The 25,075-nt window shown below is 40.8% G+C and overlaps 1 protein-coding gene across 1 annotated transcript; it reads left to right on the forward strand.

The window, feature by feature from the left end:
* Positions 1-977: 977 nt before the first annotated feature.
* Positions 978-25,075, forward strand: asb4 (ankyrin repeat and SOCS box containing 4). Its single transcript, XM_052016700.1, has 5 exons — positions 978-1,155; positions 14,635-14,934; positions 16,367-16,857; positions 22,755-22,868; positions 24,887-25,075. Exons 1-5 carry the CDS (start codon positions 978-980, stop codon positions 25,073-25,075), a joined length of 1,272 nt encoding a protein of 423 aa, XP_051872660.1.

A 25,075-nucleotide genomic window follows, 5' to 3' on the forward strand; every position in this document is an offset into this window, starting at 1 on the left:
TTATCAAGAACCAATCTTCAATCTTTGATCTGATTAATTGAAGAGTCATGCTTAGCCTCTTCACATGTTCCAGGATGCCTGCAGAGGAAGTCCTGCTGAAATCCATCTCTGGTCATTGTACGTTGATAGTCACAAGCCTACAAAAGTCTAGGCAGCTGCAGAGTTGTCAGAATGAGTCATTCCTTTGCTGCCAACCATACAACCAAACCAATTGCTAAAACCAGTATTTGCATTCAGGATAAGAGACATTACTGTTCCTGAAAATAAACATTTTTCCATTTCAACATACAGAAATGCTTAAAGTATCAAAATAGCATTACAATGTTTATATATATGTTAATAGGAAGCAAGATTTGATAAGAGAAAGGTCCACCAAATGAAATATTTTTATTATTGTGTAACATAACAAAGGAAGTAAAACAAGTTATCACAGGAGTACAATTTTAAAATGTATATAACATAGTAATTATTTGAAAATCATCCATGTATCTTACATATCTTGATGATCCTAAGCTCTTGCCTTGTCTGTTTTTCAATAGCAGCCAAGTTCAGAGGATGCAGAGGCAAAGGGGCTGTTCAAGAGTAGAATATTATAGATACTGGAAACCTGAAACGAAGGCAGAAAACACTGGAAATAGCAGCTGTCATCAAGGGTCCTGAAGCCGTCCTCTAAAGCCCCTCGTTCTGGAAGACGAAAACCCTGATTGCTACCAATGATTCCCACTGGACATGAGTGTGTCTCTATTTGTGTGTTTGTGCATTAAGGCCAGATGAGGACAAGGTTAGAAAATTTGGAAAGGCTTGTGAACTATGATACCCCTTATAAAAGTCAGAACTATAAATAGAAAGCTCCATGTGACTGACTTACAAAATTACACACGTGGTGCAGCTATGTCAAAGTGTTTGTGTTGCTAGTGTATCGCAAGCCTAATTTCATTAGGATTACTATAAACAGTTAGATCTGCATTGCTTTGAAAATGGAAGAAGAAAGTCCAAGGGCCAAAGCTGCCAGAACACTCAAAGAAACATTTTTTCAAGCCTTGTTGAATAACGATTATAAAGAAATGAAGGAGATCCTGAGGCAGAAGAAGATAGATGTTGATACAGTTTTTGAAGTGGAAGATGAAGACATGATTCTGGCATCTTATAAACAAGGTACAATTCATAAGTCAAAAGTCTGCCTGAAATGGAAAGGCTAATAAACTGGATAAGTTAAGGTCTATCAAGCTGCACATCTGCATTCAAGTTAGCAAACTCTAATGAGAGACCAGAAATAAAATAGTGCATAGTTTCATTTAAAGTAGATATTTGTGCAATTACTATTAATCATTGTTTTAGTAAGATTATTAAACTTGTTCAAATATTTACGAAGAGTTATTTATTTACTTAGGGAGTAATCCAGAGGACTCAATTATTTTTGTGCATGGTGATGTTTTCTGCTGCCTGTTTATTGGTTACAATAAAATTATTACATTAATAGCTGCTCTGTTGATTACACAAATCTTCTGCAAAGTTAATTTGAAATCAGCAATTGTGTTCCCACAACTATTGAAATATCAAACATCAAAGTTAGTAATGGGAAGGCTTGACTTGGCCAAACAAGTATATAATTTCTTATGCACAAGATGCATTTCTATAAAGTGTTTCAAGCAGAGTTTGGTACCTCCTACACTGTTTCACATCACAGGGTAGAAATTTGTGATGGGGTGGAGTTCAAGTGAGAGCAGTGTGACATGGAGATGCCAATACTGTTTGGCATTTTTCTCTTAAAATTTTCCTAAATTACAACAGTGGTCACTGATTGTAAGTAACATTATGAGATTCTGAAGATGTGGAAAGTACAATTTAAATGCAAGTCCTTTCTTTAAAGTTCAGAATTTATATGCATTGGCTTTCATAGCAAGCTGCCTGAGTGAGGTTTCACATAGATAGAACATAGAACATAGAACAGTACAGCACAATACAGGCCCTTTGGCCCACAATGTTGTGCCGACCTTTAAACCTCGCCTAATACTATCTAACCACTTCCTCCCACATATCCCTCTACTTTAAATTCCTCCCTATGCCCATTTTATAATCTCTTAAATTTGACTGATGTACCTGCCTCCACCACTGCCCCAGGCAGCGCATTCCATGCCCCAACCACTCTCTGGGTAAAAAACCTTCCTCTGATATCTCCCTTGAACTTCCCACCCATTACCTTAAAGCCATGCCCTCTTGTATCGAGCATTGGTGCCCTGGGAAAGAGGCGCTGGCTGTCTACTCTGTCTATTCCTCTTAATATTTTGTACACTTCTATCATGTCTCCTCTCATCCTCCTTCTCTCCAAAGAGTAAAGCCCTAGCTCCCTTTGTCTTTCCTCAAAATGCATACTCTCTAAACCAGGCAGCATCCTGGTAAACCTCCTCTGCACCCTTTCCAATGCTTCCACATCCTTCCTATAATGAGGTGACCAGAACTGGACACAGTACTCTAAGTGTGGTCTAACCAGAGATTTTCAGAGCTGCATCGTTACCTCGCGGATCTTAAACTCAATCCCTCGATTTATGAAAGCTAACACCCCATAAACTTTCTTAATTACCCTAACCACCTGTGAGGCAACTTTCAGGGATCTGTGTATATGGACCACACTACCAAGAATCCTGCCATTAACTTTGTACTCTGCCTTGGAGTTTGTCCTTCCAAAGTGTACCACCTCACACTTCTCCGGATTGAACTCCATCTGCCACTTCTCAGCCCAGCTCTGCATCCTATCAATATCCCTCTACAATCTTCGATAATCCTCTACACTATCCACAACACCACCAACCTTTGTGTTGTCTGCAAACTTGCCAACCCACCCTTCTACCCCCTCATCCAAGTCATTAATAAAAATCACGAAAAGCAGAGGTCCCAGAACCAATCCTTGTGGGACACTGCTAGTCACAGCCCTCCAATCTGAATGCACTCCCTCCACCATAACCCTCTGCTTTCTACAGGCAAGCCAATTCTGAATCCACACAGCCAAGCTTCCCTGGATCCCATGCCCTCTGACCTTCTGAAGAAGCCTACCATGTGGAACCTTGTCAAATGCCTTACTAAAATCCATGTAAAACACATATACTGCACTACCCTCATCAATCCGTCTCGTCACCTCCTCAAAGGAGGCTTGTGAGACATGATCTGCCCTTCACAAAGCCATGCTGGCTGTCCCTGATCAGATCATGATTCTCTAAACGCTCATAGATCCTATCTCTAAGAATCCTTTCCAACAGCTTGCCCACCACAGATGTAAGGCTCACTGGTCTATAATTCTCTGAACTATCCCTACTACCTTTTTTGAATAAGGGGACAACATTTGCCACCCTCCAATCCTCTGGTACCATTCCCGTGGACAATGAGGACTCAAAGATCCTAGCCAAAGGCTCAGCAATCTCCACCCTCGCCTCGTGGAGCATCCTGGGAAATATTCCGTCAGGCCCTGGGGACTTATCTGTCCTAATATTTTCTAACAGCTCCATCACATCCTCTCTCTTGATATCCACATGCTCTAGAACATTAACCTTACCAACACTGTCCTCAGCATCATCAAGGCCTCTCTCCTTGGAGAATACTGAAGAGAAGTATTCATTGAGGACCTCACCCACTTCCACAGCTTCCAGGCACATATTCCCACCTTTATCCCTGATCGGTCCTACCTTTACTCCCGTCATCCTTCTGCTCTTCACGTAAGTGAAAAATGCCTTGGGGTTTTTCTTAACCCTACTCACCAAGGCCTTTTCATGTCCCTTTCTTGCTCTCCTCAGCCCCTTCTTAAGTTCCTTCCTTGCTACCCTATATTCCTCAAGAGACCTATCTGATCCTTGCTGCCTAAACCTTAGGTATGCTGCCTTCTTCCTCCTAACTAGATGTTCCACCTCTCTTGGCACCCATGGTTCCTTCACCCTGCCATTCTTTCTCTGCCTCACTGGGACAAATTTATCCCTAACATCCTGCAAAAGATCCCTGAACCACGACCACATCTCTATAGTACATTTCCCTTCAAAAATGTTATCCCTATTCACACTCGCAAGTTCTAGCTGTTACGAGCCAGGTTGCTACTTGGTGAGTGTTCCTTTAAGGTGCCTGGATGGTAGTGTGGTAGTATGTGTGTGGTTTTATCGGACTACTACGAGTGGGAGTGGAAAAAGCGACTATAACTGGAACGTGCTGGCAAATGCACAGTCTGTCAGACTGAGAGAGAGATAGTGAGAGAGAGAGGGTTGGTATTCAGAGACTGATAGCTGGCCGTTATGTGAAGGAGAGGGTGTTTGAGGAGGTCGTGTTAGAACAGTTTCCTGAGAGTAAACCAGAGATTTCTGATGCCCAGGTGCAGCTGGCACAGATACAGTTTGAATAAAGGAAGTTAGAGCTAGAGATGGAACACAAGCGGCTGGAGGTAGAGGCTGAGCTAGAACTAAAGAGGCTAAAGGTGGTAGAACAGGAGAAACAGTGGCATCATGAGCTAGAAATGAATCAAGGGTGTTCTGTTTCTGATCCAGGGGGTAGCTTTATGGCCAGTAGGGAGGTTTGATTAGTCCCTCCTCTTGAAGAGGATCAGGTTGATCAGTATTTTCAGCATTTTGAAAAAGTTGCTCAGAGTTCAAAGTGGCCACTGGACCGCTGGTCTCTTATGTTACAAAGTGTGATTAAAGGTAAAGCTCAACAAGCTTATTCTGCCCTATCTGTTAGTGAGGCAGCTGACTATGAAAGGGTAAAACAGGCTGTGCTTAAAGCCTATGACTTGGTTCCCGAAGCTTATAGGCAAAAGTTTAAGAATCTGAGGAAATCTGTGGACCAGACTTACATGGAATTTGCTAATGAAAAGTGTGTGTGTTTTGAACGATGGTGCACGTCTAAAAGTCTAGATGAGGATTGTAGCAGACTGAAAGAGTTGATTTTAGTGGAAGAATTTAAAAGGTGTGTCCAGGATGACTTAAAAACATACTTAAATGAGAAGGAAGTGGCAACTTTGCAAGAAAATGCGAGGTTAGCAGATGAGTTTGCTTTAACCCATAAGTCTAAGTGGGGACAAACTAAGACCTTCCAAAAGAGTTATAGGGATAATCCAGGTAAACCAGAAATTAAATTGGGAAGTGGTACAAAGGGGAAGGATGATCGGAAACAAGTGCTGGAGAAACCTGCTGAATGTACTTGTTATTATTGTAAGCAACCTGGTCATGTGATAGCTAATTGTTCCCTCTTGAAGAAAAAGAAAGAAAAGGAGGTAGTGCCAAATGCTTGTTTGCAAATAGTTGAAACAAATAAAAATCAAAAAGGTTCTGGACATTCTGATAAAGCTCAGTCCTTGCCAAAGGCAAATACTGAGATGTTGGATGGAGTTAGGGATGAATTTCGTTCTTTTGTGTCAGAGGGTTTTGTCTCAGTGAAAGATGGGTCACCCCAAGTGCCAGTGAAAATCCTTAGAGATACTGGGGCTTCTCGGTCCATCTTGTTAGACAGTGTTTTAAAATTAAGTGATGAGACTGCCACTGGTGAGGTAAATCCAGTGCAAGGTATTACAGGTGACACTGTGTCTGTACATCTGCACAAGGTAATTTTGAGTCATAGTAGAAGGACCTATTAAGATAGGACTACGACCTAGTTTACCAGTGGAAGGAGTTTCTTTGCTATTAGGGAATGACCTTGCAGGTGGTAAAGTTGTCCCTGTGGTACAGCTAATGACCAAACCAATCATTGATGAGTCTAAGATTGATTCAGATGTTTATCCATCCTGTGCAGTGACTTGAGCTAGGGCTAAGGAATTGGCCAATGCAAATGGTCCTGTGCAGCCTGATTTTGTTTCCTGTGACAGCCCAAAACAGGATTCAAGTTATGATGGCTTGTCAGAGACTTTTCTGTCTTCACTTGTGGATCAAAATCCTTGTGTTGAGTCGGAGTATAAAGATTTGTCTCTATCCAGAAAAGAGTTTATAATGGAGCAGACCAAAGACACTGAGCTCACGATATTGAGGGAAAAAGCACTCTCAAGTGATGAGATTGAGAAAGTGCAGTTGGATATTATTTTAAAAATGGGGTGTTAATGAGGAAGTGGAGACCTCCTGATATTCCTGCTAGTGAAGAATGGGTAGTTGTTCACCAGGTTGTGGTTCCCAAGATTTATAAGAATGAGATTTTAAGCCTGGCCCATAGTATGCCTTTAGGTGGTCATTTTGGTGTGAATAAAACTGTAAAGAAGGTTTTGAAACAATTCCTTTGGCCTGGTGTGAGGAAGGATGTTGCGATATTTTGTAGGACTTGTCACACATGTCAGATGGTAGGTAAACCTAATCAGAGTCCCCCTGTGGCTCCATTGCAGCCTATTCCCGCATTTGGTGAAATTGTGTTGGCCCATTGCCAAAGTCTAAGGCTGGGAATCAGTATTTGTTAACCATCACGTGTACAACCTCTAGATTTACAGAGGCAGTACCACTCAGAAATATTAAGGCCAAGACTGTGTCAAAGGCTCTTTTAAAATTTTTCATCTTAGTTAGTTTGCCTAAAGAAATTCAATCAGATCAAGGAAGCAATTTTATGTCAGGGCTATTTCAACAGTTAGTTTATGAGCTAGGAGCTAGGCAGATTGTATTGTCTGCGTACCATCCAGAATATCAAGGGGCTTTAGAAAGGTTCCATTCCACTCTCAAAAATATGATTAAGACTTTTTGCTTTGAGAACATGAAGGATTGGGATGAAGGAGTTCATTTGCTTTTGTTTACGGTAAGGGGGTCAGTGCAAGAATCCTTAGGGTTTAGTCCCTTTGAACTAGTGTTTGGACATCAGGTTAGAGGACCTTTAGTATTATTAAAGGAACAATGGATTAATGAAGACCTGCATTTAAATTGGTTGGATTATGTTCTGAAATTTAAAAACCAATTGCGGAGGACTTGCCAGTTAGCAAGGGAAAATTTAAAAGCTACTCAGAGTAAGATGAAAACATGGTATGATAAACACGCCTGCTCAAGGACTTTCAAACCGGGAGATAAGGTCTTGGTGTTTTTTCCTACTTAGTCCAACCTATTTCAAGTGAGATATCATGGTTCTTACGAAGTTGAATCCAAGGTTAATGAGGTAAATTATGTAGTTAAAACACCTGATGGGAGAAGACAAACACAGCTCTGTCATGTAAACATGCTTAAACCTTATTATGAAAAATCCACAGCTGTGTTGATGGCTGTTGACACTAAATTGTCTGGGAATTCACTAGTTGAAAGTCATTTCAGACCAAACATTGTTTCAGCGAGACTGTTGAATGAAGTAGCGGCATGATAGTGTAGCGGTTAACGCGACGCTATTACAGCACCAGCGATCGGGGTTCAATTCCCGTCGCTGTCTGTAAGGAGTTTGTACGTTCTCCCGTGTCTGTGGGGTTTCCTCCAGGTGCTCCAGTTTCCTCCCACATTGCAAAGACGTACGGGTAGGTTAATTTGGGCTTAAAATGGGCGGCGCGGACTTGTTGGGCCGGAAGGGCCTGTTACCACACTGTAAATAAAATTTTTAAAAAATTTAAAGATGTTTTGGAAAACCTTGAAAAAAATTGGCATTTATAACCTCAGCAAAAACAGCAAATAAAACAGTTAATTTTAAAATTTCGAGACTTATTCCCTAATGTTCCAAAGAAAACCCCAGTAGTTTACCATGATGTTGATGTTGGAGATGCAGAACCAATAAAGCAGCACCCATATCGAATGAATGTGGAAAAGTATAAACTTCTAGACATGACATGATAACTCACATTAAAGGCAGTTGGCAATTGCCTTTCCAGATGTTAAGTTTGAAATGTATCTTTACTAATGTAATTTTTTTCCTCTTTCATCTATAATCATATAATATGATAATTCTAAACGCATTGCTTTACTAATTGTATACGCAGTTAAAATTTTGCTCTTGCAGATCAAAATTTTTCTTTTGGGGGGAGGCGTTACAAGCCAGGTTGCTACTTGGTGAGTGTCCCTTTAGGGCGCTTGGATGGTAGTGCGGTAGTGTGTGTGTGGTTTTATCTGACTACTACAAGTGGGAGCGGAAAAAGCGACTATAACTGGAATGCGCTGGCAATTACACAGACTGTCAGACTGAGAGAGAGAGAGAGAGAGAGAGAGAGAGTGAGAGAGAGAACTGGTAGCACTGACTGCCAGTCTCTGTATCTACGAGTGAATCACAATCGTTGTGATTGTCACTATACAATCCATGTACGGATTTTTGGAGCAATCTGTGGAGTCAACTTTGTCGTTAACCTGTACCAGGAATCAGGTATATCTGTGGGTGGCCACATATCGATCGAAGTGGCAGATATCTCTGACGAAAAGCAACAGAGTTCTTCGGCAATTGAGATGTCGTATTGTTCCATCGTGGAATTTGTGGATTTTGTAAACTCCTTCTCTCTATTTTCTCTACATTCTACTGTGGTTTTCAGAAGCCTTTGCTCATCATTTTGCTCAGTGACTTGCTGAACTGAACTTTGAGAACTGTTCCTAGACTTGGGGTTTGGGAACTTGCCACACACACACTTCAAGTTTTTTTTGGGGTCAATGTCTGATATCTAACATTTTTATTTCTCTTATTATTACAAGTAGTTATTAATAAATGGATTCTAACATTTAAACATGGTCCATTGTGTTTCTACTGTTGCTGGTACATAACATAGCCTTATAGCCTCATAATTTGCCCTTCCCCAATTAAAAATATTTCCTGTCCCCTTTGCTCCTATCCTTGTCCATCACAATGCTAAATGTTAGGGAGCGGTGGTCACTGTCCCCTAAATGCTCACCCACTGAGAGATCTGTCACCTGACCTGGTTCATTATCTAATACTAGATCTAATATGACACTCCCTCTAGTCGGCCTTTCAACATACTGTGACAGGAATCTGTCCTGGACACACTTAACAAACTCTGCTCTGTCTAAACCTTCGGTACTAAGCAGGTGCCAAACAATATTTGGGAAGCTGAAGTCTCCCATGATAACAACCTTGTTATTTTTGCACCTTTCCAAAATCTGCCTCCCGATCTGCTCCTCAGTATCCTTGCTGCTACCAGGGCCCTATAGAATACTCCCAGTAGAGTAACTGCTCTTTTCTTGTTCGTAAATTCCACCCATACTGACTCTAGAGAGGATCCTGCTACATTATCCACCCTTTCTGCAGCTGTAATAGTATCCCTGACCAGTAATGCCACCCCTCCTCCTCTTCTCCTCCCCCCCATCCCTTTTAAAACACTGAAATCCGGGAATATTCAGTATCCATTCCTGCCCTGGTGACAGCCAAGTCCCTGCAAGAGCCACAATATCATATTTCCATGTATTTATCCAAGCTCTCAGTTCATCACCCTTATTCCTGATGCTTCTTGCATTTAAGTAAATACACTTTAGCCCATCCACCTTACTTCTTTTATACCCTATACTCTGCTTCTCCTTCCTCAAACCCTCTCTATATGTTAGATCTGGCTTTCCTCCATGCACTTCTTCCACTGACTGATCCCTCCAGTTCCCATCCCCCTTGCAAATTAGTTTAAACCCTCACGAACCACACTAGCAAACCTGCCTGCAAGGATATTGGTCCCCCTCGAGTTCAGGTGTAACCCATACAATCTGTACAGGTCCCACCTTCCCCAGAAGAGATCCCAATGATCCAAAAATCTAAAACCTTGTCCTCTGCACCAACTCCTCAGCCACGCATTCATCTGCCATCTCCTCCTATTCCTACCTTCACTATCACGTGGCACTGGCAACAATCCTGAGATTGCTACCCTTGAGGTCCTGTTCTTCGACCTTCTGCCTAGCTCCCTAAACTCACTTCTCAGGACCTTATCCCTCTTTCTACCTGTGTCATCTGTACCAACATGTACCATGACTTCTGGCTGCTTTCCCTCCTGCACAAGAATGCTGTGGACCTGATCAGTGACATCCTGGACCCTGGCACCTGGGAGGCAACATACCATCCAGGATTCTCACTCATGTCCACAGACCTCCTATCTGATGACGAGACTTAAATCAAAACCAGCATCTCCACACCATGATGGGAGTTATTGGACTATGCAATATGTTAAAAATATGTGGATTGAAGTGTGAAGACTTATCTGCTTATTAAATAGTGCTACTTTTGAAATCAAATTCCAAAGGAGCCACTTTTTTGATGGCAGGTGCACCTGGTGTAGTACTCACATGGTGATTACCCAGACTAATGCTGGGGAGTCCCAGCAAAGCCAGCTCACCCTTGGCCTCCATGCGAAATCCAATGCCAGAGAGATGTGACAGATGCAGCACCATCTTTCCCTCAGTCTATTTTGGGCTTCCATGCCTGGCAGCGCATGTGTGGAAGTCCCAAAATTACTGATGAGTCAGAGAGTTATACAGCACAGAAAGCAGGCCCTTTGGCCACCACGTCCGTGGCAATATTTTTGCCCATTTACACTAATCCCATTTGCCCACATTAGGGCATGTCCCTCTATGCCTTGCCTATTTATTCTAATGCTCCATGCCTCATGCATGAGGACATCACACATCCCTTTTGTAGCCTCCCTCCATTTAAATAATAATTTGCTTTTTCATTCTACTTTCCAAAGTGGATAACCTCACGTTTTCCCACATGAAACTCCATCTGCAAACTTCTTGCCCACTTAACCTGTCCATATGCCTTTGCAGAATTTTTGTGTTTTCCTCACAACTTGCTAGCCCTCCAGTCTTTGCATCATCAGCAAATTTAGCTCAGTACACTTGATCCATTCATCTAGGTCATTTATATAGATTTTGGATGATTCCTGTAACATTGCCCTAGCTACTGATTGTCAATCCAAAAATGACCCATTTATCCCAACTCTCTGTTTTCTGCTTGTTAGTCATGCCAATATTACCTCCAGCCCCATTAACTCTTAACTTGTGCAATAACCTTTTATGTGGCAGCTTATCCAATGCCTTCTGTAAATCCAAGTACACAACATCTATTGGTTCTCCCTTATTCATCCTGCATGTTACATCCTCAAAGAGCTCTAACAAATTGTCAAACATGACTTCCCTTTCATAAAGCTATGTTGACACGACTTGATATTCTTATGATTTTCTAAATGTCCTGCTATTACCTCCTTCATAACGGATTCCAGCATTTGCCAATGACCAACTGGCTGTGTTTGTAGAGTTGGATGAACAGCGTCAGTACTGCAGCAGGCACGGTAGTGTAGTGGTTAGCGTAACACTACTACAGTGCCAGCGACCTGGGTTCAATTCTGGCCGCTGCCTGTAAGGAGTTTGTACATTCTCCCCGTGTCCGCGTGGGTTTCCTCCGGGTGCTCCGGTTTCCTCCCACGTTCCAAAGATGTATGGGTTAGGAAGTTGTGGGCATGCTATGTTGGCACCAGAAGCATGACAACACTTGCAGGCTGCTCCCAGAACATTCTACACAATAGATACATTTCACTGTGTGTTTCAATGTACGTGTGACTAAAAAAGAAATCTTATCTTATTTGCCACAGCAACACTGCGATCTGTCATTCTCAAAGGACTGACACTGTTGAATATCTAGATAGTGAGCTTGAAGAGATTGACAATGTATCCACTATTTACTGTTGCTGGCATTCTTGTGGTAGGTCTTACTTCAGCTGACTGGTGATATAGTACTCACAAGGCATCTGTCCGAGCAAAATCATTAAAAGGAATCACATAAGTCTCGAGATAGGTCTCCAGATAGCGTGTTGCAAATTCCAGCTCCCAGTCTGGAGGTATTTGTGAGCTATATTTGTGAAGATCTGGACAGCAATCTATCATGTTCAAGACAACTCTCATACCTCCTTACAGAAACTTATGTAATCATGATCATATTCACTGTGGGAGTGTTTCTTGTAATGCAATGCTACTATATAGATATAGATGTTTCAGGCAATGTAGAAGAAGCTCTCTTTTCCAACTTTAACATGCTGGGTGTTGTTCTGAAAGAATTTTCACTGCCTATTTCAGTGAATGTAACTGAATGAAGAGACGTGGTTGGTAAAGGTGCAGATGATTGCATCACATCTGGTTCATTCAAATTCCTTGTGCAGTTTTACAGTAGATTAGATGAAATATAAGCAGAACCAACTGGCGTCAGTACAGTGAAGTTGGCTCAATAAATTGGAAGGTGGATAGGGAACATGAGGGTTCACAACTAACTGAACTCCATGCTGTTCCCACTGAAGCCCTGCAGCCACAGACTGGGACTGAAACATTGGGTTGATAAGGCAATATCAAAATCAGTAGCAGTTCAAGAGCTATGGGATTTATTTAAGAAATCTTAAGGTTGAACATACCAAGATCACCTTCCAGTCTATTACTTGACTAGGAGACAGTCTTCTGCTCCTGGGTTATTTGAAGCAAAACGCAGTGCATGTCAGCATTGTTCTGGTTCATTTATCCTCTGTGGTTCACAAAATGCCTTTTTTTAAAATACATTGGATTAATCATACATGATTTACATTGAGTATAATGCATAAATAGGAATGATACTTTATTTGTCATCAGTAATAGAAAACTTGAGGATTTTAATAGGCCTTTAGAGAGATGGAGAGTAAAAATGTTGGAAAGTGCTTGCAAGCTATCCTGTTCAGAAACCAGTTATACAGTTAATGATGTTTGCATGGTAAAAGAGTGAAATAAAGGAAAAAGAATAACTGCAAACAAATTTTACCAGCCCCCTGCTTCAGGGAGGTCTTTATATTCATTCCCATGATTTTTCCTGGCTCCAAACATGACACCTGGAGTTCAAAAAGATATTAAGATTTCAATTTAAAAGAATAGCCACTTATTCTGGTTTATTCTTGTCAGTTTGCAAAGTTTTGTTCTGCAAACAGAGAAACAGACACAGAACTTCCCATGATCCTTCTGTGGGATATCAGTGGGCTGAGAAAATGGCAGAGATCTGGAGTCACCAGTGACCAGCAGTTCCCATTGGAATGTAGATGTAAAGTGTACAAAGTGATACCTAGATGTTCAGCCTGCATCCAAGAAAATGAACACCTTTTATACAATTGTAAGCTTGGCTTATTCTGTCTTTCTAAACAAGTATTGATATAATCCTACTCCAGACATGGTCCACTTTAATCTGAGGCTTGAGGTGGTGCTGACCCTGGTCACCAGGCCAGAAAGAGATATTCTCCCATTGTGCACTGAGCTGTTGGCTCTTCATCTGGGCCACTGCTGATAAGCCTAGAGTTTATTTGGTGCGAGAAAGGAATTCAGATGCAAGTCTTCATAGTTTCAAATGCTGTGGCCTGCATTCATACTATAACAGTAGAACACGTGAAAATTAATACAAGCAATACGTACAAGGAATAAAAACAGAAAATTCTGAAGAAGCTCAACAGGCCAGGCAGCATCTGCAGAGGGGGAAATGGAGTTAATGTTTCAAGTCAGCACCTTTGATTAGAAATAGAAAAAGTTAGAAAACACGCATGCTCTCATTTGCAGGGAGGAGGTGAAGAGAATAAAAAGAATGCATGCAAAGAGTAAAAGAAGCTCAAAGTCAAAGTCGAGTTTATTGTTATGTGCATAAGTACATGTAGACACAGGTGCAATGAAAAACCAGCCATGGATGCTGTCTATACCCCTTGCTGCCTTGGTGAAGCAGCCAGCATAATCAAAGATCCCACCCACTCAGGTCATTCTCTCTTCTCCCCTCTCCAATCAGGCAGAAGATACAGGAGCCTGAGGGCACATACCACCAGGCTCAAGGACAGCTTCTATCCCACTGTGATAAGACTATTGAACAGTTCCCTTATACGATGAGATGGACTCTTGACCTCACAAATTATCTTGTTATGACCTTGCACCTTATTGGCTACCTGCAATGCACTTTCCTGTAGCTGTGACACACTATTCTGTATTCTGTTATTGTTCTTACCCTGGACTACCTCAATGCACTGCGTAATGAATTGATCTGCACGAACGGTATGCAAGACAAATTTCTCACTGTACCCCAGTACAAGTGACAATAATAAACCAATAACAATACCAATAACAAAACAGAGATCAACAGATTTCCGGATGTTAAAGGAATCAATAGACATGGGGAGAGAGTGGAAAAATGGTACTTGATGTCAGCCATGATTTTGTTGAATGGTGAAGTAAATTTGAGGGGCTGAATGGCCTGCTCCTTGTCCTATTTTGTATGTTCTTTGTTCTTACTTCCAATATCTGCTTTTTTTTTTACTTTTCAATTACTGCATCTATAAGGAAAGTTTGGATAGGCTGAGGCAAAACTTAATAGGAAGGACCTGCTCCCTTCGCAGAGGTGTCAAAAACCAAGTGGCATAAATTTAAAGTGACTGGTAAGAGCATAAGAGAGGAAGAGAGGATTCGCCTTTGCTTGGTGTACCAACATTAATTTCTAAATACATTGGTTTAAAATATTGATATTCCCCGCTAAAATATTGTGTTCCAACTTGTGACAGGAGTGGAAACACAATTTGGCTACATAAAACAGAGATAAAACAGATTTTTTTTTTTCATTTCTGCTGTATTCATTTTTAATAATAATGACAGACATTAAGTTAATAGATAAGAAAGGGGGCAACATATCAAAACCTTTAACTTTTCAGAATACTTTTCAATCTTACTTTAAATGACTGTGTAATTAATGTTTTTTCCCTTTTTCCAGGTTACTGGCTACCAAGTTACAAACTAGGGACATCCTGGACAGCAGGTCTGCACTTAGCAGTCATGCTTGGTAACGTGGAGAGTATTACCGTGCTATTAGATCATGATGCTGGTATAAACTATCAACCGAATGGGAAAACGCCTTTACACGTTGCCTGTGAGGTGAAAAACAGGGACTGTGCTAGTATTCTGTTACACCATGGAGCTAAAGTAAACTCATTCTCAATGAGCGGACATACACCATTACATTTGTGTAAAACCAAGGAGTCAATCTCATGTGCAAAACTACTGATCTGGAATGGTGAGTTGTACAGAATGAGATTTTCTTAATGACATCAAAAATAAAACATGCAAATATACTCATAATTACAACAAAATAAAATATATAATAGCTAACAAATCTTAGAAGTATTATGAACTTCCCTTTAGGTCCCATTGTCCATGCAATCTTACATCTAGGCTTCAGTAGGTGATATTTTGAATGAGTCAATGAGTGATATACATCAGTGATCTACAGTGTTCCTAATAACTATTGAGTATTCTTCATTGCCTGGTTTCTAGTGTCATAATTAGGAACAGGTAATTCTGAGGAAAAATACAGAAAATTGCGTCAAAAATCAGATCATTGTATGTAATGCATGGATTAGACACAACATTAGATGCAAAGTATTGATAGTTTATAAATATGTATATACCAAAGAATATGTAAAAGGAAAAAAGATGCTAGAGACAGCAAATGCTGGAATCTGGAGCAACAAACAATCTGCTGGAGGAACTCAGTGGGTCGAGCAGCATCTGTGGGAGGAAAGAAATTGTCGACGCTTTGGGTTGAAACCCTGTATCCAATAAGGAATACTTCTTCTAATGGTTTATAAATTTGACTGAATAAAAATAAAGTCAGTCCGAATCTTTTTTTTTAAATCTCCCTTATAGAATTTAACAGTGAGTTTACTGAAGGACAAATATTATGAAAGAAAGAAGTGGATTAAAGCCATCGAGTTATGAAGTCGTACAGCACAGAAACCAACCCTTTGGCCCATCCTGTCCATGCCTATCATCAAGTACCTATCTGGGCTTATCTATTTACTTGTGCTTGGTCCATAACCTTCTAGTGCTTGCCTAGATAGTTCTTAAATGTTGTGAAAGTCACTGCCTCCATTGCCCTCTCAGGCAGTGCATTCCAAAATCCATTCACCTTCTATGTGAAAATTTCTTTCTTATATTCCTTCTAAACCTCCCACTCCTGTGATTGAGAAGCAAAGTGAATACTTCCAAAACAATAGTTCACGTTAAATGTATTTAAATTATTTTGGAAAGAGTACCACTGGTAGAAAGGAATTAATCTGATGCTGCCAACTCACTGCTGCTGCCACTGTACAGCCAGTTCATAGGATGTGCAAAGCAGAAACAGAAACAAAACACAAGAAATTAATAAAAGAGAACTGCAAATGCATTGAATTTGAAATGAAAACTAAAAATGCACTGGAAAAATAACAAAAGTTAGTCAGCAAATTAAAGTAGAGGAGGCAGGTTAGTATTTGAAGTCCAGACCTTGTGGTTACACCTACTATTTCATATTTCATTTGCTGGCTTATTTGGTAAGCATTTCCAGAGTTTCTATTTTTATTCAAGGAATTGAACCAATTTCTGATGCTGTGATTTTATCAGTTGCTGTGGCAAGGCACATGTGATTTGTAGATGAAAGGCAATCTCTCACACTTGATTTTTAACAGGCGCAAAGATGAATCTACAGTCTGAGAATTATTATAAAGAAACACCACTGCACATAGCTGCACGTTTTGGTGTACCTGAACTTGTGGCACTTTATGTTGAACATGGAGCTGATGTTGACAGTGTCAATAGCTATTTGGAAACCCCACTCATTACAGCAATTTACTGGGCGCTAGACATGAAAGAACAGGAATACAGCATAAACCATCATCTGATCTGTAGAATGCTAATTGACTATGGAGCTTCTGTTAATGCTCGAGAACGGGATTATAAATCTCCACTTCATAAAGCTGCATGGAATTGTGACCACCTGCTTCTACAGATGTTGTTAGAATCAGGTGCTTTTGCTCGTTCAATGGACGTTAATGGTTGCGCCCCTCTACAGTACCTGTTGAAGGTCACAGCAGTACGACCTGCAGCAAAACCAGAAATATGTTATCAGCTGTTGCTAAACCATGGAGCTGCAAGGATTTACCCTCCACAATTTCACAAGGTAGGAATGCAAATTAGGAATTAGACAATGAACATGTCAATCATATTACTATACAATACCAATTACATTATTATTGAGCACTCTAACAGAAATTAGTGCTTATGTTATCCATATCCAAAATACTTAACGTGTTTTTAAGATATACCTTTGGCTTAAAAGTGAAGCATCGTGTGGGAAAATGTGAAGTTTTCCACCTTGGCAGATAACTGGAAAGGAATCATATTAACTAAATGGTGAGAGATTGCAGAGCTCTGAAATGCAGCAGATGAGAGTATCCTAGTGCATGATTTGCAGGAGACTGGTGTGCAGGTACAGCAAATGATTAGGAAATCTAATACATGTTATTGATTACTACTTGGAAAATTGAATACAAAAATTTTGTTTCAGCTTTATAGGCATTGGTGAGACCACATATACAGCATTCCATACTTGAAGAAGAATGCTAACACACTAGAAAAAGTTCAGAATAAGTCTACTAGACTAATACCTGGAATAGGCAGGTAGCTGTAAGAGGAGAAGTTTGGCAGGCTAGGCTTGTACCTACTGGAGTTTCGAAGAGTGAAAGGTGTTTGTACTGAAGCGTATAAGATTATGAGGGATTGTGATAAGATGGATGTATTTTTTTGTGGCAGAACCTAGAACTAATGTGGGGCCTCTTTTAAAAATAAGAGATCATACAATTAAGATTGACATGAAGTGAATTTTTTTCTCTCAGAGGGATGTAAATCTTTGGAACTCTTCCTCAAAGGGAAAAGGGAGCAGAAGCACTTAGATACTTGATAAGCAAGGGGATGAATGGGAATTCAGCCATTGTTGAACTAAATGACAGAGCAGGCATGAGGAGCGTAGTGGCCTACTTCCGCTCCTAATTCATATGAATGCTAGTACATTAATTGATTTATTTTTCTATCTGTTTTAAATAGGCTAATCACTTTATTAAAATAGCTAATAAAGGAATCTCATTTACTGATGAGTCACTAAAATGGTTGTCATTCCTTTGCTTATGTTGACTTCTTATGGTTTTGTTTTTTTTTCATCATAAAAAATTGGAATAAAAATTATTGAATTTTTGGAGATTGTATTTTACAATAAATTCAAAAGTACTGAGCGTTACTGAAAGCTGGTGTCACCTGGTCCTGGGGGATTGCAAACTATAACTGCTGAAAGAAACATGTTGAAGAAGCAGATGCATTGGTCATAATCCAGTCCTTATCAAAGTTGCAGTATGATCGAAGGATTACCCATAATTGTATCCTTGATTCTGCCTTAGTACGTTTCCCTGATTTGGGACCTATTGTGACTTATGACCTGTTACTAGGGTTAGGGATCTGCCTACTAAAAAATGATGGAATTCCTTGATTCAAAACTCTATTTCAACTGCTCAATTTTTACATAATTGCTCTTTCTCTTTGACAGCACACAAGAAGTTAAAGTGAAGGGTTTCTCTTGCTCATTTCTGATAAAGGATCTTTGATCTGAAACATGAACTCTCTTTCTCACTCCACAGATGCTGCCACTCCTACTGTGTGTTTCCATCATTTTCTGTTTTTATTTCAGATTTCCAACACCTTCAGTTTTATAAAATTTTCTTTTCTTTAATATTCATCATGTGATACAATACTAAAACTGCAATATAGTTTGATGACAAGTGCATATGACAATGTCAACTCATGCATAGAAATTATTGAACAAAAAGAGTTTCACTTGATAATCTTTTTCTTGCTTTCATTGCATGCATTTTTTGTTTCTTGCTCTGCATCCACAGCACATTCTTTCTCAACAAGTGATGTAGTGGTCTGAATGCTCTGATCCGAAAGAAATTGCATGTTATGCTGTACCATCCCTAGCATTAGATCTGCTACGTTTCAAGGCTGTGCTGCATGGGTGATGGTCTCTACTTTTTTCTTCACTGGTTGTGCGCCATTGGCATTAACTTTCAGGTAAGTATCTTCCTGTTGAAACGATGCTCATTTGCTTAGCTTCCTCTTCAAGTAGTGCTCGCCTGAACACTTTCTCCGAAAGCTAAAGATTTTCTTCTTCTGAATTTACGGTGATCAACAGCAATTCTTGGTTACACAAGCAATGCTCAGCTCTATCTAAGAGTTCATTCATTGTAGCCCAAAGAATCTTGACTCCAAAGGGTAACCTTGTATGCGATTGTTGTCAACTTCAGTTGTGTATAGCCACGGGAGAGTTTCAGTTTTGTGAATACCTTTGATTCTTCTAACTCTGCTTACATGTCTTGAAAGTGGTAGCAGATACTGTTTGTTGTAAGCAATTTGGTTTAATGTGACTTTGCTATCTGTGTTGTTTTCTCTGCATTAGGTCCAACTACTGCTGGCATGAGCTGCTCTTTTTATTCTTGCCCATCTTGTTCCTTTTCAACTTGATTCTTTGGAACATTTGGTATTGGTCTGCGCTTACAATAAACTGGCTTTACATCTGGTCTGCTGTAAATGTTTGCATTGTACTATGTTTTGCCTATGGAGCTTTCTCCAAATATATCATACCTTTCCAATAATGAACCAAGTTGCAACTCTGAAGCATCAGTGCTCAAAAACATCCTCCAATTCAACTTGAATTCTCTCAACGAACCCTTTTTCATTAAAATTGGCCTGTAATCATAGTTTTCTACAACGGTAGCTGCAGTCGTTGTCTCTTGTGTTGCACTGTGCACTCTATTTGTCCTATTGTCTGTAAAACTTAATCTGAAAATATTTTCAGTTTGATGGTGATATCTGTCAATGGTAAGTGGCTGAATTCGATAAACTGACTAGACTGTGGTGGGTGATGTTCATTCCAACAATAGTAACTGACTGAACCAGTCCCAGTAGTATGTTTTTGACTTGATTTTGCACCCCTTGACTTTGTAATGACTTTCTAACAAAGGACGCTGACACCCCTCTCTCTTCCCCACTCCCACTAGTTGCTGACTCACCAATCATTTGCAATAGCTGAAATTCAGTTATTTGTGGTAAACACGAAAAATACATTTTCGTGCTGCAGGCTCACCTACAACTTGCCACATCAGAGTCATTAATGTCCTCCAACAAATGCTTTAACTCTGTGTCACTAACTTGTAAAGTCATCAGTATTCACTGAGACACAGCAAATATATACCCAAAGATGAGGAAGTTTATTTGTAATGCAATACAGATACAGATTACATGTTGAGTCTTAAGCTGTTGTTAAAATCTGTCTGTGAAACTATTTCAGAATCAGGCATGCCATACTGCTGTTCAATGGCATCACAATACAAAAATGCACACAAATCTGGAGAAAATATACAATTCACACACGGCGTATTAGGAAACAATGCAAGGAGCTCTGTCATCTCTCCAACCCACCCATTCCCACCGCTGGCCATGCGCTCCCACTCCTTACCTTACCCAACCCCAACTTCCTCACTTCCAGCTCACCCTCCCCCACCACACCACTCTCCATGGCACCTCTCTCTCCCATACCACTCTCTCTCTCGTCTACATGCCATCTCTCTCCCATCTATCTCTCCCTCATCCACATCCCCTGACACCTACAGCCAGTCTCTTCCATAGACTTCTCTCTTCCAAACCTTCTCTGTACCAAAACCCTCTCTCTCAACCCCAGCACATTCTTTCACACCCTCTTACTAGCCATATTTTGTTTCTGTATCCAACCCCCTCTCTCTCCCACCTCACTCATCTATCTATTGTATCACCCTCTTTCTCTCTAACTTAGCCCTCTCCTGCTCCAACTCCCTCTCACTATCCCATCTCCCACCTTCACATCCCACCCTCTCTCTCACTCACCTCTAGCACATTCTCTCTCACACCCACCCCCTCCTTCCTGCACTTCTCTCATTCTCTCTCTCACCCCATCCTTCGCTTATCCCCCACCTCTCTCTTACCGCCCATAGCCTGCTGCTCCTTCTTTCCCACCACCTCCCTCCATCCTGTATCTCTCCCTCGCTTGCTCTACATTCTCTCTCTTTACTATCTCACCCCTTTTTTCCATCCGACCTCTTTCTTTCTTTCTCTCTCCCATTCTCCTCTCTCTCTCACCCTCGTCTCTCTCTCCCTCTCCTTCTCTCCCACCCCTCCTCTCCCTCTATTTCTGCAACTCCACCTCTGTCTCTCTCCCACTTACCCTCTCTCTCCTCTCTCCCAGTCATCCCTCTCCCTCCCAGCCTCTTTCCTTCTCTTCCTCTTCCCTCCCAGTCCTATCTCTCCCTGCCCCACCCCCCCCCCCTCCAGTCTTCACCACTCCCTACTCTCTCACCTACAAAGGTCAATGATCCCAGCCCCAGGACATCACTGCAAGAGGTCCTCAGGGCAGTGTTTCAGGTCCAATCATCTTTAAATGTTTCCTCACTTCTTTCCACCATAAGGTCAGAAGTGGGATGTTCGCACGACATGCAATTCCATTGGCAACTGCTCAGCAAATGAAGCAGCTCATGCCCGCATGTTGCAAGAGCTAATTAACATTTAGGCATAGGCTGGTAAGTGCTAGGTAACATTTTCATCACAGAGGCACAAAGTTACTTGCCACTTACGAGGCTATGATCATCTCCGGAAAAATGGAATCTAATTACCTTTCCTTGGTGCTAGCATCAGTATTCTGGGGGTTAACATTGACCAGAATCTGAATCAGCCATATAGAAACCATGGCTACAAGTGCACGTCAGAAGCTGGGTATCCTGTGTGAGTGACTCACCTCCTGACACTCCCAGCCCTTTCTCACTTCCATCCCTTTCCGTCCTCCACTCTTGACTATTGTCTATTAGTGCAAATCAGGAGCCAGAGGAAATACTCTCCACTTGCCTGGATAAGAGCAATGCCAGAAACTCTCAAGAAGCTCAACAGCATCCAGCACAAAGCAGCCCACTTGACTGGCACTCCATCAACCCCTCTAAACACGCATTCTCTCTACTTCCAGCATACACTACCTATAACTTTAACCCCCCCAGAATACTGATGGTGGGGGACTCAGCAACACTATTGCCCTTAAATATCAGGGATAGCTGGTTAAATTCCCTTTTTATGGAGATGATCATTGTCCGATAAGTGGCAAGTGTGCCATCTGCAATATGTACTGCAGTTAAACATGCAGGCTACACTGACAGCACCTCCCAAACCTGCGATGTCTACCACTGGGAAGGTACAAGGAGAGCAGGTGCATGGGCATACAACCACCTGTAGGTTCCCCTCCAAGTCACAGGCTATCCTGATTTGGAAGTGTATTGTTGGCCTTCATCGTCACTGAGTCTACATCCTGTATTTCCTGCCCAACAGCAACAGCATGGTGGGAGTAATTATAACAGAAGAACAGCAATACTTTAAAAAGGTTTCTCACCGGCAACTTCTCAGGGTAATTAGGAAAATGAATATGCAAAAAAAAATTCTCTCTCCCGTCCACTATTCCTCTCCCATCTCATTCTCTCATATCACACCTTCTCTCTCCCATTCTCACTCCCACCCTCTCTCTCACTCTCTCTCGCTCTCTCTCTTTCTCCCTGACTTTCTCTCCAACTCTCACTCACACATTTTTTCTCCCATCCCTCTCTCACTTCCATCCCTCTCTCTCTTCCGTTCCTGTCCTGCCTCCCTTTCCTCTCTCATGCAGATTGAAAGGCCTTACCTGCTGATTGGCAATTAGACCATCACTTCCACAAATTGAACCAGAGGGTGCATGAGAGTCCTGCAGGACAGGGGTCTGGCATCATCCTGGTCTAGGAGGGTGGGGGACTGTCCCAGATTACTCTGGTCTAGGGGAGGTGGGATTCTGTATAAGAACAATCCATATATTGTAGTAAGTTTAGATAATTATTCGGTCAACTTTATGTATCAGTGATTCAGATTTATTCTTCATTAAATTAAACCAAAGGGTTGACTGAAAGTACTTCTTGTGTGTATATTTAGGTTCTACAATCATGCTATACCTGTCCAAAGGCAGTTGAAGTCATGGTCAATTCTTATGAATCAATTCAATCTACACCAAGGTGGAGAACAGTTATACCTGATGATATTTTAGAGGTAATTCTGTTTGTCTTCTATTTCCTTCTAAGAATTCCAAATTTAATGAGGATGGTTAGATTAGGAACAACGGTTTCTGCAAGGTAGTCAACATCAGACTTAACATAATTAAATTGAAGGGTTCAATTTAAATTCATGTATGGGCTAAGTATTAAACAGGTACTAAATATTTAGCTACATTCGTGTTATTTTGTAATGAAAGCCAAGATCTATTGATGTCAGAGACCCCTTCTATGCCACTTTGCAGTCAATGAAAAATCTCATGACTGACCTGAATCTCTCCCAGTCCCACCAGATGGTGAGATTAAAAATGGAGTGAAGGTCCCCTGGAAAACAATGTCCCTTCTGGTATGTGATTGTGATGCTTCTCAGTGTGTGTTGGGCTTGGGTGAAATTTGGGGAACTTTATGCTTCATTACATGAGCTGCTGCTGCAGGTTGCTCAGCAATGTCAATGAGGTGAAAATCAACCTTGTTTTAAAATGAATTGGCAATGAGCTCTGCTAAATTACAAATGCTGCAAATTTGAATGTCCCCCTTTGCAAATCGTAGAACTGTAGAAAATTCACGATGCAGGAAGACAACACTCAAGCTTTTGTGAATGTGCCAATCAAGGGAGAGCTACCCAATCCAATCCTACCTTCCAATCCTAGTTCCACAATTCTGCAAGTCATAAGTCTTCAACAAGTGTACAACAAAGTTTTTTTTAAATGTGATGAGTGTTTCTGCCTCTACCATCCTTTCAAACAATGAGTTCCAGATCCACAACACGCTCTGGACGAAAATATTTTCCTCATCTCCCCTCTAATTCTTTTATCAATCATTTTAAATCTGTGCCCCTTGGCTTTTAACCCCATCTATCCAAGGAAATAGACCATTCCCATTTACTCTATCTAGGCTTTTACGTCTCAATCAAGTTTTCCCTCAGCCTCCTTTGGTTTAAAGAAAACAACTCCCATCTGTTCAATCTTTCCTCATAATTAAATTTTCCAGTACTTGCAATACCTTTATAAATTCCTGCTGTTCCCTCTCCAGTACAATCACATCTTTCCTATAATGTAGTGACCAGAACCATACACAGTAATCAAGCTGTGGCCTAACTGGTGTTCTATAGAATTCGAACATAATCTCCCTGTTCATTTATTATATCCCTTGGCTAATAAAGGAAACATCACAGATGCCTTTTTAACCATTTTATTGATTTTTTTCCCTGCTACCTTTAATGATCTGAGGTCCAAGGTCGTATGTCCCCCTGTTTCTCCACACTACGCAATATTGTTCTTGTGCTGCTCATTTTCTATTTATGGATATGAATGGACAATAAATTAGGATGACTATTCAGTAAACTATCCTTACATTAGCAGATTCATAGTTATGAAGACATTTGTTAAAATGAAATAATACATGCAAATTGTAAACATGTTACTGCTAAGCACACCTGTAATGCATTAAGAGGTCTGCATTCACATTTTGCCCATTGCACTTGAGTTAGAGCAGGGCCGGAAGGGCCTATTACCACACTGTAAATAAAAAAAAATTATACCTCCTGTGTCACTCTCTGACAACACGCGACTAACAGAATAATTATTGTGATCCAAATTATTATGCCTTAAAACAGTGACAAATCAAAACTCAAATCAAAAGCTTATGATTATTTGCAGGAAATATAATGTAACAATCAACCCAGTCAAATCACTTGTTAAAAAACAGATTGCCTGATCCATTCTCTTGAATTAGTAATATATTTCCTCAGCTAAAAACCCACAAACCATAGAACATTAAGAAAATAGAAATGGGTCAACTGCAACATAGGCACCATTAAATTCGAACAACCATCAAATATAATTAAACAAATGCAGCAGATTTAAAGCTAAAAGCACACTTTGCACAGTAAACTCCAGCCTATTTTCCACCCACTCTGCCTCTTACATAACTGCATCACACCAATCACCTCCCCATTTAGTAACTTTCAATTTAGAAAACCAATCTGTGACCCATTTTATTCTTTTGACTTTTCAGCAATATTCAACGTTTTATAAATCTCTATTCGACGTTTGTGGAAGATCGCCTCGTTCTCTGATGCACTTGGCTAGGTGTGCTATTAGGAGAGTGTTACGAGCAAGGTGTTACAGTGGTGTGCCAAAACTTAACATCCCACATCGACTTAAACAATATCTTTTATTAGAGCCAGAAGGTGTGATGTACTGA

This window comes from Pristis pectinata, chromosome 5 (assembly GCF_009764475.1).
Source record: "Pristis pectinata isolate sPriPec2 chromosome 5, sPriPec2.1.pri, whole genome shotgun sequence".
NCBI lineage: Eukaryota > Metazoa > Chordata > Chondrichthyes > Rhinopristiformes > Pristidae > Pristis > Pristis pectinata.